The sequence below is a fragment of the Nycticebus coucang genome, chromosome 12, assembly GCF_027406575.1.
Source record: "Nycticebus coucang isolate mNycCou1 chromosome 12, mNycCou1.pri, whole genome shotgun sequence".
In the NCBI taxonomy this organism is placed as follows: domain Eukaryota; kingdom Metazoa; phylum Chordata; class Mammalia; order Primates; family Lorisidae; genus Nycticebus; species Nycticebus coucang.
The window spans coordinates 33482063-33496766 of NC_069791.1; the positions used below are offsets into that span (position 1 = coordinate 33482063).

Here is a 14704-nt window from a genome sequence, read left to right on the forward strand (position 1 = left end):
GCCTCATGAATGAAATCTTAGGCAATAATTTTATTTCTTATAATTATGCCAACATTGTTTACTATAACTTTTTTTGGGGGGATAAAGTTTTACTATGTCACCCCTAGGAGAGTGCCCTGGTGTCATAGCTCACAGCAACCTCAAACTCTTGGGCTTAAGTGATTCTCTTGCCTCAGCCTCCTGAGTAGCTGGGACTGTAGGTGCCTGCTACAACACCCGGCTATTTTTTTTTGTTGTTGTTGTAGTTGTCATTGTTGTTTGGCAGGCCCGGGCCAGGTTCAAACCCGCCAGCTCTGGTGTATGTGGCCAGCACCTAGCCGCTGAGCTACAGGCGCCTCGCTCACTATAACTTTTAAAAGAGTGTTAGAAGAAAGGACTCTACTAGACTGATGAAATCCTAAAAACGTGTTAATTTAGTTGGTATTATTTTTCCCCCACTCACGTGAGCGTAAGTACTTAACATTACAAATTATTTCTAGTCATGCCTGTAATCCTAGTACTCTGGGAGGCGGAGGTGGGTGGATTGCTTGAGCTCAGGAGTTGGAGACCAGCCTCAGCAAGAGTAAAACCCTGTCTCTACTAAAAAAAAAAAACAAAAATAACCTGGGTGTTTTGGTGGGCACCTATAATTCCAGGTACTTTGGAGGCTGAGGCAAGAGGATCACTTGAGCCCAGGAGTTTGAGGTTCTGTGAGCTATGATGCTGGGGTACTCTAGTCTGGGGCAATGGAGTGAGACTGTCTAGAAAAAAAAATTCTGGGCATATAATTTTTTGTTATACTTTAAATTATGAATATGCTAATATGCTTTTTATTACCTTCCTCAAAAAGCTCTATTTATCGAAGAATTATTTATTTGTATTTCTCTTGGCAACCTTTTTTGCGAATCTTCTGTTATGAATAGATTAATCAATGTTGTTGACCCTAATAGAACCTGTTATTTCTAAGCTGTTTGGCAGTGCATTCTGACAGTCTTTCTTCTTTGCAGGAATATATTGCTAAGAATTTCTGTGTCATGCAGTCCCAGATTGGCTATGATATTTTGGCAGAAGATACTATCACAGCTTTGTTGCACAACAACAGAAAACTACTAGAGAAACATATCACAGCAAAAGAAATAGAAACATTTGTCAGTTTACTCAGGAGAAATCGGGAGCCAAGGTTTGAAGTGATTCGTATAGTAATCTTTTCTAGAGGGCATTATGGCTTTTTGTTTTATTTTTACAACTTGTAAAAGTTAGAATTCTTTCATATCACAAACTGTTCATGGAGAAACTATGTTGGGCTTATTTCTATAATCTTAATAATTATGTTTAATAAAGAGTCATTACCTCATTAAGAAATCAAAACCCTTGATAGGTTTATATGTAAGGGTAATTGACTTTTACTCTGGTAACTTATGATTTTATAAAATTTTATAATTTTTCAAAATATATTTGTATATGTTGTCTCATTTAAATCTTTGTACGTTTGCATGAAGTACACTGTTTGTATAATATTATCCACATTGTAGAAAATAGAAGCCTAGAGGGTAACTAGCCCAGGAATACCCCAACAGTTAGGAATAGAATGAGAAAGCTTTCTGACTTCACATCAGGTTCTTTTTCTATTGCACCTTGCTACGTTATCTGGGACAAATGAATGCAGAAAAGTCAAGCAGATTGGCAAAGTTTTCTTAACTAATTAGTATAACAGATAAATGGGCCTCTGACTCAGCCAGGTCATAGTTACTTTGAGGAAGTGTGCTATTCCTATTTTATTCAGTACAGAATTAGGTCTGATCTGCTTTTGTGTTTTAATATTCCATTCTGGGGAGTCTCACTTTAGGGCAGATAAATAATTTTCTAAACACAAATCACGCTGCTGTGGGATAAGTATCACCAAATAAATAGAAGCAAATGTCTTTTTTGAAATAAGGTTTGCGTTAAAAAAAAAAGAATGTTTCTAATGATACAAATGATGAGCAACACATTAGAAAAATAGTGCATAGAAATAATATTAAAAATATTTTGAATTAAGTTTCTTTCATTACATCCCCAATTGTATTTTTATTGTGATAATTTTCTAAAATGCTTTGTCTTAAAATTTAATTTAATTTGTTTTCTCTTGCCAGATTTTTGGATTATTTGTCAGATCTGTGTGTGTCTAATACCACTGCTATTCCTGTAACTCAAGAACTCATCTGTAAATTTATGTTGAGTCCAGGCAATGCGGACATTCTCATTCAAACTAAGTAAGCCCAGATAAAGGACACGGTTTGTTTTCAGTTCATTATTTGTGAGTACTGTAGTTCTCTGTCATGTTTGTCAGTGCACGTCTTAGTAGATTTTTCTATGTGTTATTTACTTCAAGGGTGGTCTCAATGCAAGTTGACAATCCCATGGAGAGCTCCATCCTTCCGGACGACATGGATGATGAAGAAGTTTGGCTCTACTGGATTGACAGCAACAAGGAACCTCATGGCAAAGCTATCAGGCACCTTGCTCAAGAGGCAAAAGAAGGCACCAAAGCTGATTTAGAAGTTCTTACCTACTACAGGTGAAGTACTGTAGAGAATCATAATTGTCAGGCTCACGTAGTCATTGACAGCTGATTCTTTGACACCTCTAAAAGGTATCTAGGAAGAAGAAATTTAAAATGTCATATCAGAAGTTGAGTAGCTAGAATGTTTAGAACTTTTTAAAATATTCAAGATAAAATTTAACATCTGTCTTTTCTGCATATGTCACTTGCCATTTTCTTGATTTTCCACTAGTTTGGAATTTTTGTGCAGCAAAAGGAAAAAAGTTTTCCTCTTATTGATTGGAGTAGGGCAGATGTGAGGACCCAGGTGATGGAGTTAAGAGACAGATAGAACTGGGGCTGGGACGCTAATCTGGCTGCAGGACTGACTCAAAGGAAGTTTAGTATGTATCACTTATTAATACATGGTGACTGGTACCTGTGGTTATGAAAGTTCAAGGGTGGCAATGGCAGCAGAAATAGCAAAGGTAGTTCTTAGTGTTAGGATCAAGAACCTAGCTGTCATCTCTGAGTTTAAAGGACAGAAACCAAAGACAGAAGACGTGGGAGCCAAGTTGGGCCCAAATGGCAGGAGTCAGAGGAAGGGCAGAGAATGCCTGTGTTTTCTGGTTTCTACAGCTATAGCAAGACAACCAAAGGCTAATTATTAATCTCAGACCTGGTCTGGTGAATCCAAGTGTACCAGTGCCATTTGGATTGACCACATTTAGTTTTGGAACTGAATGGACTAAATTTATAGTGTAGATTCTAGAGCCTACAGCTGAGAGAAACTGAGGAAGGTAGAGACAGATGGTTTCATGTGAGATGTTTCCCATAGCCTTCAGGCTGAGTACAGTATTTGTAATCCTAGGAAACTAAGAGCGTAACAACACTGTCCACCAGAGGCATGTTGCTGGCACAAGTAAGAGAAATTGTCACTGAAGGGGCATAGGGACAATTTCATAATTGTCTTGTCTTATCCTACTTAATCACATCATATATGTAATGACTTAGCCTACTACCATAAAAGGGTATTTTTCTTTTTTTTTTTGGTTTTTGGGACAGAGTCTCACTGTGTTTCCCAGGCTAGACTGTTGTGTTGTCAGCCTGCTCACAGCAACCTCAAACTTCTGGGGTCAAGGGATCCTGCTGCTCTAGCCTCTCAACTAGCTGGGACTACAGGCTGCACCACGATGCCCAGCTAATTTTTCTATTTTTTAGTAAAGACAGGGTTTCTCATTCTTTCTCAGGCTGATCTCGAAATCATGAGCTTAAGTGATCTTCCCACCTCAGCCTCCCAGAGTGCTAGGATTATATGTGAGATAATAATTTGACTCTAGTATAAAAACACTTGGAAATATAGGTATCATAAATGGATACTGATTGGGACTAAGATGTTTGAGAAATTTATTAAGATAAGACAAGTAATGTAATATGTTTAATATTTTTAAGGTACCAGCTAAACCTCTTTGCACGGATGTGCTTGGATCGCCAGTATCTGGCCATAAACCAGATCTCGACACAGCTCTCGGTAGATCTGATCCTGCGGTGTATGTCCGATGAAAGCCTGCCGTTTGACCTCCGAGCATCTTTCTGTCGCCTCATGCTACACATGCACGTTGACCGGGATCCCCAGGAATCTGTGGTGCCTGTTCGCTATGCCAGGCTCTGGACAGAAATCCCCACAAAGATCACAATTCATGAGTATGTTTGGAAAAATTTCTTGAGGCCTTTAAATTCAGCAGATGAACTCAAAATCAAATGTTTACTGTGTTGAAATGAAATACACCAAAGGGCATTTGTGTGTTCTAACTCAGGTTGTTAACCTTCCAAATGCAAATAAAATATTCTTTGGTAAAATGATAATTCCTAGTGATAATAGTAGCATCTTTCTGGAAGCCAATAAAGAGAAATAATATTGATAATGTGAGTAAAAATTTGGTAAGTGCTTAATATTACAGTAGGCTGATTTTATGTGCTTTATATGTATTAACTCATTTCACCGTAGCCTTATTTTACATATGAGGACTCAGGTAGTTAGCTGATTTAAGCAAGATTAGGAGGCCCAGACACTAAAGTATACAAATTGTCCTATTTTTAAATGATTGTGGTTGATTTATCTTCTTTCTGTCTTTCTAGATATGATTCTATAACAGACTCTTCCAGAAATGATATGAAGAGGAAATTTGCACTGACAATGGAATTCGTTGAAGAATACTTGAAAGAAGTTGTAAACCAGCCCTTTCCTTTTGGGGACAAAGAAAAAAACAAACTGACATTTGAGGTATCTTATTTAAAATAATTATTCATGAAGTTGTTAAATTTTCCCCATCAAAAATTAGATATACTAAACACCAAACATTTTTTTTCCTTTGAATAATTTTTTCCTTCTTTCCATCCTAATATTTAGGATGTTTTGGTACTTGGGTAGTTTAGGTCATAAACGTGTGAATCTCTCTGCCAGTTTTTAAAAGGTAGATCTGGTGTGTTGATTATACCTTGATATCTAGTATGAAATACAGTAGAACTTCTGTAAGCTGACCACATAAGGACCTGTTACAAACTGGCCAATATAAGGAGGTGGTTAGCATAAGGAACTAGGCCTACTGTATTGATACCTATATGTGGTGCATGTCCAGTCTATAGAAAATTAGGTCAACTTAAGGAAGTAGTCAACACAGAGAGTGGTCAGCTAAGAAGGTTCTACTGTATTTTATTTTCAATTATTCTTTATTTACTATTTTACATGGTTTTAAAATTTGATTGTATAAGCTTTATTGCATTTAATGAACAAAGACGGTAAGGCATATTTTACAGTATGTTCAGGTACTTTTTTTCATTTACGTGGAGGTGATTTTTCATCCTCATTAAACTGAATTGAAATAGCTCCAGTTATAGTATCATTTTAGGGATATAGTGATAAAAGTAGAGAGGAGGATGCTGTTACTTGAGACCAGGTATATTACCCACCTATCAGTGTGTAATAAGATATCCCAAGTTGCAGCCTAAAGGAACAAACATTGATTATCTCACAGTTTTTGTGGTTGAGGAACCCAGGAGTAGCTTAGCTGGATGACTCTGGCTGAGGGTTTCTCCTGGGGCAGCCGGATAGCTGTAGACTAGGATTGTAGTCATTGGGGTGGATGGCGTGTTTGTAAGTTCACTCATGCGGTTATTGGTAGCCAAACTTCCTTGCTGGTACCTGTCTTCCCCTAGGGAAACCATCAAGGAGAGAGAGAAAGAGAGACCACGATGAGAGGTGTAGTCTTCTATAATCTAATCTTGGCAGTGACAAGCCATCACTTCTTTTGGTCACCCTGGTAGAATGTCCAGGAGACTGTGCGTCAGGTGCCACATCTTAGAGCCTGACTCTCACACTTAGAATATCTGCAAGTACTTAGAAAACCACAAAGCACCATAAGGAACATAAATTTCTGGGCAAATTTCATAGATAATATCTATTTATTGACATAATTAATATAAGTAACTGTTTATAAAGGTGTATTTACAGACTTCAATTAGTTAATATTTAATTAAGAGACACATAATTTTAATGTCAACTTAATCAACCACCTTAAAGTATTCAAAGTCTTATTTGGATTTAATTATACGCCTTAACAAGTCAAAGTTCAAGTGATTGCTTTTGGAGGTATTTTAATTCCTAGGTATTAAAGAATTAGGAAGGTTAGAAGCTAATTTAGATAATAAAAGCATGCCAATGTTTACTTCAGTTTCCAATGTTTTTTCTTTTTCTTTTTCATTGTTTTTCTTTCCCTCCCCACCCCTTTTTTATTAAGGTGGTCCACTTGGCTCGGAATCTCATATACTTTGGATTTTATAGTTTCAGTGAGTTATTAAGGCTAACAAGAACACTTTTGGCTATCCTAGACATTGTACAGGCTCCCATGTCATCATATTTTGAGAGATTAAGCAAATTTCAAGATGGAGGTAAGAACTTTTGGGTAATATTATAATATTTTTGGCATTACTTGAAAAACCAAATCTACAGAGAAGTTTTAACATGTACCTGCTAATACATGGGTGTGAGTACATGTGAAAAGTGTTCCTGAGTGATAATAGGGTGGATTTTCAAATGTGCTACCCTGTTTACACTGTGAAAGCTTTGAAGAACAAATTCATAAGATCAAATTATGTCTTTCGCAATTGACATTGTAGTCAATTCACTCATGAAAATATTATGTGTTAAAATATTTTAATGCAGGCTGGGCATGGTGGCTTATGCCGGTTATCCTAGCACTCTGGGAGGCCGAGGTGCGAGGATCTTGAGCTCAGGAGTTTGAGATCAGCCTCAGCAAGAGCAAGCAAGACCCTATCTCTACTAAAATAGAAAAAGCAGCCTGGTGTTGTGGTGGGCACCTATAGTTGCAGCTACTAGGGAGGCTGAGGCAGGAGGATTGCTCAAGCCCAAAGAATTTGAGGTTGCTGTGAACTAGGATGCCACAGCACTCTAACCAGGATGATGTAGTGAGACTGTCTCAAAAAAAAAAAAAAAAATCTGACTATTTGTGATCATCTCGGTGTGTATCATGTGTTGGCTGTGCGCCATGGCGGGGCTGAGAGGATGCAAGTTAAGGGCCTGCCAAACATCTTGCTGGATAAGTGGTGGTGCCAGGCCAGTGTGAAGGCAGTGGGGTCGGGAGATAAGAGAAAGGGCTTCCAGTCAGAGTGCTCCTATTCAAATCCTGCCTCTACCATTTATTCACTTATCTTCTCTATGATTTTTCTTTTCTCATCTGAGAGATGAGGATGATAATAATAGTATCTTCCTCTCAGGTTCCTTGTGAGAATTCAGTGAATGTATAATGTATATAACATATCAACAGACTTCCAATAGTGCCTGTCTCATAGCGCAGTACAATCTTTTTTTGTTTGTTTAAGACAAGGTCTCACTCTGTCATCCTGGGTACAGTGCCGTGGCATCATAGTAACTCACAGCAATCTCAAACTCTTGAGCTTGAGCTATCCTCTTACCTCAAAAGGCATGTGCCACTATGCCCAGCTAGCATTTATTCTATTTCTAGTAGAGATGGGGTCTTGCTGTTTCTCAGGGTGGTCTTGAACCCTTGAGCTCAAGCAATCCACCTGCCTCAGTCTCCCAGAGTGCTAGGGTTACAGGTGTGAGCCACTGCACCTGGCTAGAACAAATTTTTTATTACAATGGTGATGGATGCCCTGAAGGCACCCTGAGGTAGAGGTTTATTTGCAGGTGTATTGAGGAGTCCTCTCAGGAGGTAATTCTACAAGCAAGTGAGGCAGGCAGGACTGGGCAGACAGAAATCTCATTTGTAATGCAGTTACAACTGAAACCTCAGCTGACCCTGCACGGAGCTCAGGAGCTGGGACGTTCCTTTGGAGTTGTCACAAATTAAGGCAAAGGGATTGAGCTTTGTATCCTTGTATCATTGGCTGCTGGCGTCATTAAGGAGGGGGTGTGTGACACTGGGTAAAGCAGTTCCCTTTGCCCAAGTGTTGGCCTCGTGAGAAGCACAGCAGTAAGTAGTCAGCCATGATAGCCAGCAACCGGGGAATAGATGCCTCAGCCCTGAAGACAGGATCTGGGTGGACCATAAGAGTCTCCATTATGGTATCCACTGCAGGACTAAAAAGGTAAAACCAGAAATGTAATTTCAGATATAAGGAAGAAATAACTGGTTAAGAATTATAAATGAGGTATTTTCAGTAAGCTGAAGTAATTAATTGCTGTTGTCTGAATATCCATCCCTTTTACATCTTCCAAAAAACTGTGCACATCAATAAGAAACCAACTGAACTGCATAATCCCTCCCCTTCAGCATGACTAGCAGCCAGAGGTCATGCACAAACATTAGTTACTGTGAGTAGAAAAACAGACATCGTGTAGTGGTTTCTGGAGCATCTGCAGAAAAGATAAGAGGGGATTGTGTGAAAACCACCCTCAGAAAGAGAAAAATCTAAAGTGTAAAAATGCTGAAAATGTCTCCAGGTAAATAAGAGCACTGACTACAGAGGAAGGGACTTGCAGAAATACCTAGGTAACAGCTGTGGAAAAACAGGGCTTCTAAAGATGGAATAAAGAATGGACACTCTGTAGAGTCTTGTTGGTGAAGAGAAAAGAAACAAGTTGGGGAAGTCTAAAATACCACAAGATTAAAAAAACAACACCACCATATTGATGGACATGTAACTTTTCCTTCACTGCCCTCATCAAAAAACAAACTGTAAAGAAATTGCATTCCGGGCGGCGCCTGTGGCTCAGTTGGTAAGGTGCCGGCCCCATATACCGAGGGTGGCGGGTTCAAACCCGGCCCTGGCTGAACTGCAACAAAAAATAGCCGGGCGTTCTGGCGGGCGCCTGTAGTCCCAGCTGCTCGGGAGGCTGAGGCAAGAGAATCGCTTAAGCCCAGGAGTTGGAGGTTGCTGTGAGCTGTGTGAGGCCACGGCACTCAACCGAGGGCCATAGAGTGAGACTGTCTCTACAAAAAAAAAAAAAAAAAAGAAACTGCATGCCACGTCTCTAACAGGAGAGGGAGCTCATGAACTAGAGATTGTGTGAACCCACCCATTGTCAAGCCTGTTGGCAAAATGCACAGATTTCATTGATCTCACTAGGTGAAACTAACATCAGACCAAAACTGAATGGAAATTCAAAACATTTCAGTGCATGGCAATGCCTCTCTGAAAAGCCACCATGAAGGAGAAAAAGATGGTAACATAGATCATCTAAATGCGATTTAAGTGTCTTCAGGCAAATATTGAGCTATGGAAAACACTTTGAATCATAAATTTTAAAAACTAAGGTCAGAAATGGTCCAAAACCCAGGAAAAAGGAAGCAAAAGTTGATGTAACTCAGAAAAGAAATGGAGTAAAATGGTTGACTTAATTATTTTTGAAATAACATACTAAATTATAGGTGTCAAAAGGAGAATAGATTTGAATGAAAATGTAAAAAGGGACATTGCCGGAAGGCAGGAGAACAATGAAGAGAATAACAGTGATATAAGGAAACAAGTAACAAGGGTGAGAAAGAAAGTGGTTGAAATAGAAGAAAGTCAAAGAGGAGCCATCCTAGGAACAACTGGAGTCCCTGAAGAAGAAAAGCAAAGCAGTGGAACACAATGGATACTTTTAATTACAGTTGAAAATTCCATTCTGGAAATAAATAACAACCTGAATCCACAAGGTGACATTGTCCAGAATGGCACTCTCTAAGATGTAGCATAATAAAACTATTATATACAGTATATATTCAGAGAGAGTAGTAAGGCTTTGAGGGAGGAATTGTGAAAGCAAATGGGGAGAAAAGGAAAGGGTCTATGAGTGTTCCTCACTATGATTGCATCTTTTATGGAAGTTTAAAATTTTATAAGAAATAAAACTGTAAACAATGGATGAATGAGAACAAAACAAAGCCTAAGAACTTTAGTGGTAAATCAAAGAGCAGGGAGACATGGGGGTGGTCTGTGTAGATTTTGTTGCCTAACTGTCACTACAGAGAGATTCCTTTTAATACTTACGGAGGTGGGGAAAGATTTTATGAAGAAAACTTCAGTGGCAGTTGCAACAACAATAAAAACATACAAGTGGGACTTAAGCTGAAAAGCTTCTGCACAGCTAAGGACACAACAATTAAAGCAAATAGACAACTTTCAGAATGGGAAAAAATATTTCCATGTTACAAATCTGACAAAGGGTTGATAACTTGACTCTATAGAGAACTCAAATTAATTAAAAAAAAAAGAGCGGGTGGTGCCTGTGGCTCAAGGAGTAGGGCGCTGGTCCCATATGCCAGAGGTGGTGGGTTCAAACCCAGCCCTGGCCAAAAACCACAAAAAAAAAAAAAAAAAAAAAGAGCAAACAACACCATCTATCACTGGTCAAGAGACTTGAATAGAAAATTCTCTGAAGATGACAAATGGTTAACAAACATATGAAAAAAATACTTACTGTCCCTAATCATTAGAAAAATGCAAATCAAAACCACCCTGAGATAATCACCTAACCCCAGTGAGAGTAGCCCACATTGCAAAGTCCCAAAACACTAGATGCTGGCGCAGATGTGGAGAGAAGGGAACACTTTTATACGTTCGTGGGACTGCAAACTAATACATCCTCTTTGGAAAGAAGTATGGAGAATCCTCAAAGAACTCAAAATAGACCTTTATTTGATCCCACAATCCCATTAGTAGGCATCTACCCAGAAGAAAAAAAAAATCATTTTATCATAAGGACATTTGCACTAGATTGTTTATTGCAGCACAGTTTACAATCGTTAAGATGTGGAAACAACCTAAATGCCCACCTACCCAGGAATGGATTAATAAGCTATAGTATATGTATACCATGGAATACTATTCAGTCATAAAAAGATGGGATACGTTATATCTTTTGTATTAACCTGGATGGAGTTAAACACATTCTTCTTAGTAAAGCATCACAAGAATGGTGAAGCAAGTATCTGATGTACTCAATACTAATATGATTTAATACATGCCTACACACAAGAGAAAAACTCAAGTCAATTGGAGGGAGGGGGACTGAGAGGGTAGTAGAGGGGAGGAAGGAGGGTGATTGGTGTGCTTCTACTTAATGGGAACATTGTAAGGGTATATGGCACACCTCCTGGTTGCAGGACACAACTACAACAGGGATTCTACCTAACAAATGCAAACAGTGTAACCTAGTTGTTTGTACCCTCACATTAATCTGAAAAACAAACAAACAAACAAACAAAAAACCTCTCCAGGAGGGCACATAACACTTATATGTATCAACAGTGCTTCTTATAATCTCCAGTTTTCTCTAAACCAAACCATTCTTAAAAAGCTAGAAATTGATCCTGACTTTTGGTCTCTGTGTTTACAGTCTACTTTCAGAGTTTCATCCAAATAAAAGCTTTTAAAAAATTTTAATTGCTAATAGCTTGTTTGCAGTCTCCCCTGTCCTTTAGCACCAGGGACTGGTTTCATGGAAGATAATTTTCCATGAATCAGGGTGAGGGAGATGGTTTGCGGAAGATTCAGGTGCTTTCCATTTGTTGTGTACTTTATTTATATTATTATTGTACTGTAATATATAATGAAATAATTATACAACTCACCATAATGTGGACTTACTGGGACCCCTGAGATTGTTTCAGGCAACTAGATGGTCCCATTCAGAGTGTGATGGGAGACAGTGACACCCAAAGTGCGTTGGTTACGTCCTCCACTCTACCTCTGCCCATCAGGCATTAGATTCTCATAAGGAGCCCAACCTAGATCCCTCCGATGTGCAGTTTATAGTGGGGTTTGTGCTCCTGTGAGGGTCTAATGCCACCACTTATCTGACAGGAGGTGCAGCTCAGGCACTGACCTGAGTGATTAGGGCAACTGTTAATACAGATGCAGCTTTGCTAGCTCTGGTCCCTGCTGTCAGGCCATGGATCGGTAATGGTCCCCAGCCTGGGGATTGGGGATTGAAGTTTTAAGACTCAGGCATTTTTTTTTAATCTCATCTTTTCTAGTGAATTCCATTCACCTCTGGTATCTTAATCATTCTTTCAGCAGTCTGAGAATTATTAACTTGTTCAACAAGAATCTATTGAATAAAATATTGTATGCCAGAGGTTGTTCTAGAGACTGGGAATAAATAATGAACGAGATAAAGTTCTTATCTTCAAGAACTCAGGGAGTACAACAAATTAGCAGGCAAAGTTTCTACCCATTACCATTGGGAGAAACATATGTTAAATAAACAAATGTGGACTCAACATCAGAGAATGCTATGGAGGAAAATAAAGTAGGATGATGATACGGAGTGTGATGGAGTGAGGGAAGGGAAGAATTTTGTGCCAAGTTCGATGGGCAATCTTTGCAGGGATTTGAGAAGGGATTGATGTGATCTGATCACTTTGGTTCCTGAGGGGAGAAGAGAGAATAGAGATATGTGGGCAAAAATACTGTGCCACTAAAGATAAAGGAAGGCTGAGAAACTGTTCCAGATTGAAGGAGATTAAGGAGACGTGCCAACTTAAAAGCAATAGGAAATTCTGGATTGGAACCTTAATCAGGAAAAATATTATCTATAGAAGGCATTATTGGCACAATTGATAAAATTTGAATATGGATTGTAGGTTATAGTGTTATATGAGTTAGATTTTCTCATTTTTATAATTGCACTGTGATTAAATAAAAGAATGCACTTGTTTTTAGTTAATACATGCCGAAGAATTTAGAGTTAAGAGGTTACAATGTCTGGAACTAGGACTCAAATAGGGCAGGAAGAGTGCCCGCATGCACCTGTGTATGTTGCGTATGTATGGATGTGTAGACACAGAGAGAGAGAAACAAATGCGGCAGAATTTGTCAATCTCGGCGCAGATATGTGGGAGTTCTTGCAACTCTTCCCATAAATTTGAAAGTTTTTTAAAGCAAAAAAAGTTAAGAACTTAATTAACTTGGTAGGAAAGGATTTATGTTTTGAAAGGTGACAATTCAGGCTTAAAGAATTATTTTACAACTCTACTAGGAGATGTGTTGTGTAGCTGGATTCTATTAGACTATAAATTCCTAACCAAAGTGGTTAGACTCTATAAATTCTTAACAAAAGAAGCAAGAGGGAACATATTTCTGGAATCTCCAAATGTGGAGACAGGATTTTCAAGCCTGGGAAAAATTCCTGTGGTGTAGAGGGAGACAGGGCTGATGCCAGAGAGGAAATCCCAGATTATGGAAAGTCCCTGGGTTGGTGGGGAAGAACTATTATTTTAAAGGCTGGCTACTAGGTATCATGGAGGTGTTGCCATATTACAATACCCAGTATACCTCATCTTGGCACTTTTAAAGCCAAATAATTTAGATTATATTTTCCTCTTTTTTTTTTTTATATGGATACTTCTAAATACTATCCTTTTTTTTTTTTTTTTTTTTGGAGACAGAGTCTCAAACTGTTGCCCCGGGTAAAGTGCTGTAGCATCACAGCTCGCCACAACCTCAATGTCTTGGGTTTAAGCGATTTTCTTGCCTCAGCTTCCCAGGTAGCTAGAACTACAGGTGCCCGCCACAAATCCCGGCTATTTTTTTTTTTTTTTATGTTTTAGGCCAAGGAATTTATGACTAAGATCCCAATGGCAAGCACAGCAATAATAAATGTTAAACAAGTGGGATTTGATAAAAATAAAAAGCTTCTGCACAACTTTTTTTTTTTTTGTAGACACACAGTCTCACTTTATCGTCCTCAGTACAGTGCTGTGGCATCACACAGCTCATAGCAACCTCTAACTCCTGGGATTAGGAGATTCTTTTGCCTCAGCCTCCCGAGTAGCTGGGACTACAGGTGCCTGCCACAACACCTGGTTATTTTTTTGTTGCAGTTTGGCCAGGGCCGGGTTTGAACCCATCACCCTCGGTATATGGGGCCAGTGCCCTATCCACTGAGCACAGGTGCTGCTCCCAGCTATTTTTTTTTTTTGGCTGGGGCTGGGTTTGAACCCACCACCTCTGGTATATGGGGCCAGCACCCTACTCCTTTGAGCCACAGGCGCCGCCCAGCCCCCAGGTATTTTTTTTGTTGCAGTTGTCGTTGTTTTTAGCTGGCCCAGGCTGGGTTTGTACCTGCCAGCCTCCGTGTATGTGGCTGGCGCCCTACCCACTGAGTACAGGCGCCGCCAATACCATCCTCTTTCAATGAAGCTTTATCTTCAATGGGAAGTCAGTTGGCAAAACACAAATTTAAAGAAGTAGTAATTTTATGAGTACTGTTGCTACTAGATAAACCAGTTTTTTCAAGTAAGTCATACAGTTTTCACTGTCTGGAAAATTTTATGCAATTGAACCAGATCTTTTTTATCCTAACTTACTTCCCACACTAATGCTACTCCAGCACATTTGGGGTTGGACATGCAGAGAAATGTTTGGCAATTGTTTGGCAGGTCAGCTGCAGGATTGCAGACCAGGAGGACTGTCTAAAAGGAAAAGATGTACAGTTCTGGAGTTCCATGTTGCGCCAGCCTCTGTGGTGCCTGTCTTATATGGGGTGTGCATGCAGAGCATTTGTTTTTCTGGGAAATCCTGTAGGTTTAGATGCCAGCAATTAGTGTTTGAGGTGGTGGGCAGGCTGGCTTGGAAAGTGACACTTAGAGAAGGTTTCCAGTGCTAGGTCCTTGGTGACAGTGCAGCCTGCCACACTGTCACCAAGAGTTGTCCTGCATCCTAGAGCTAGTTGAG

At 39.3% G+C, this 14704-nt stretch overlaps 1 protein-coding gene across 2 annotated transcripts in view; it reads left to right on the top strand.

Moving 5' to 3' along the window:
* Positions 1 to 14704, top strand: part of ITPR2 (inositol 1,4,5-trisphosphate receptor type 2) — a 537798-nt gene that overhangs the window by 187686 nt on the left and 335408 nt on the right. For both annotated transcript variants that reach the window (XM_053554147.1, XM_053554146.1), the window contains exons 16-21: positions 987 to 1159; positions 2112 to 2231; positions 2351 to 2536; positions 3953 to 4204; positions 4640 to 4784; positions 6298 to 6448. In XM_053554147.1, coding sequence (XP_053410122.1) covers positions 987 to 1159; positions 2112 to 2231; positions 2351 to 2536; positions 3953 to 4204; positions 4640 to 4784; positions 6298 to 6448 — 1027 coding nt within the window. The remainder of the gene's footprint in view (positions 1 to 986; positions 1160 to 2111; positions 2232 to 2350; positions 2537 to 3952; positions 4205 to 4639; positions 4785 to 6297; positions 6449 to 14704) is intronic.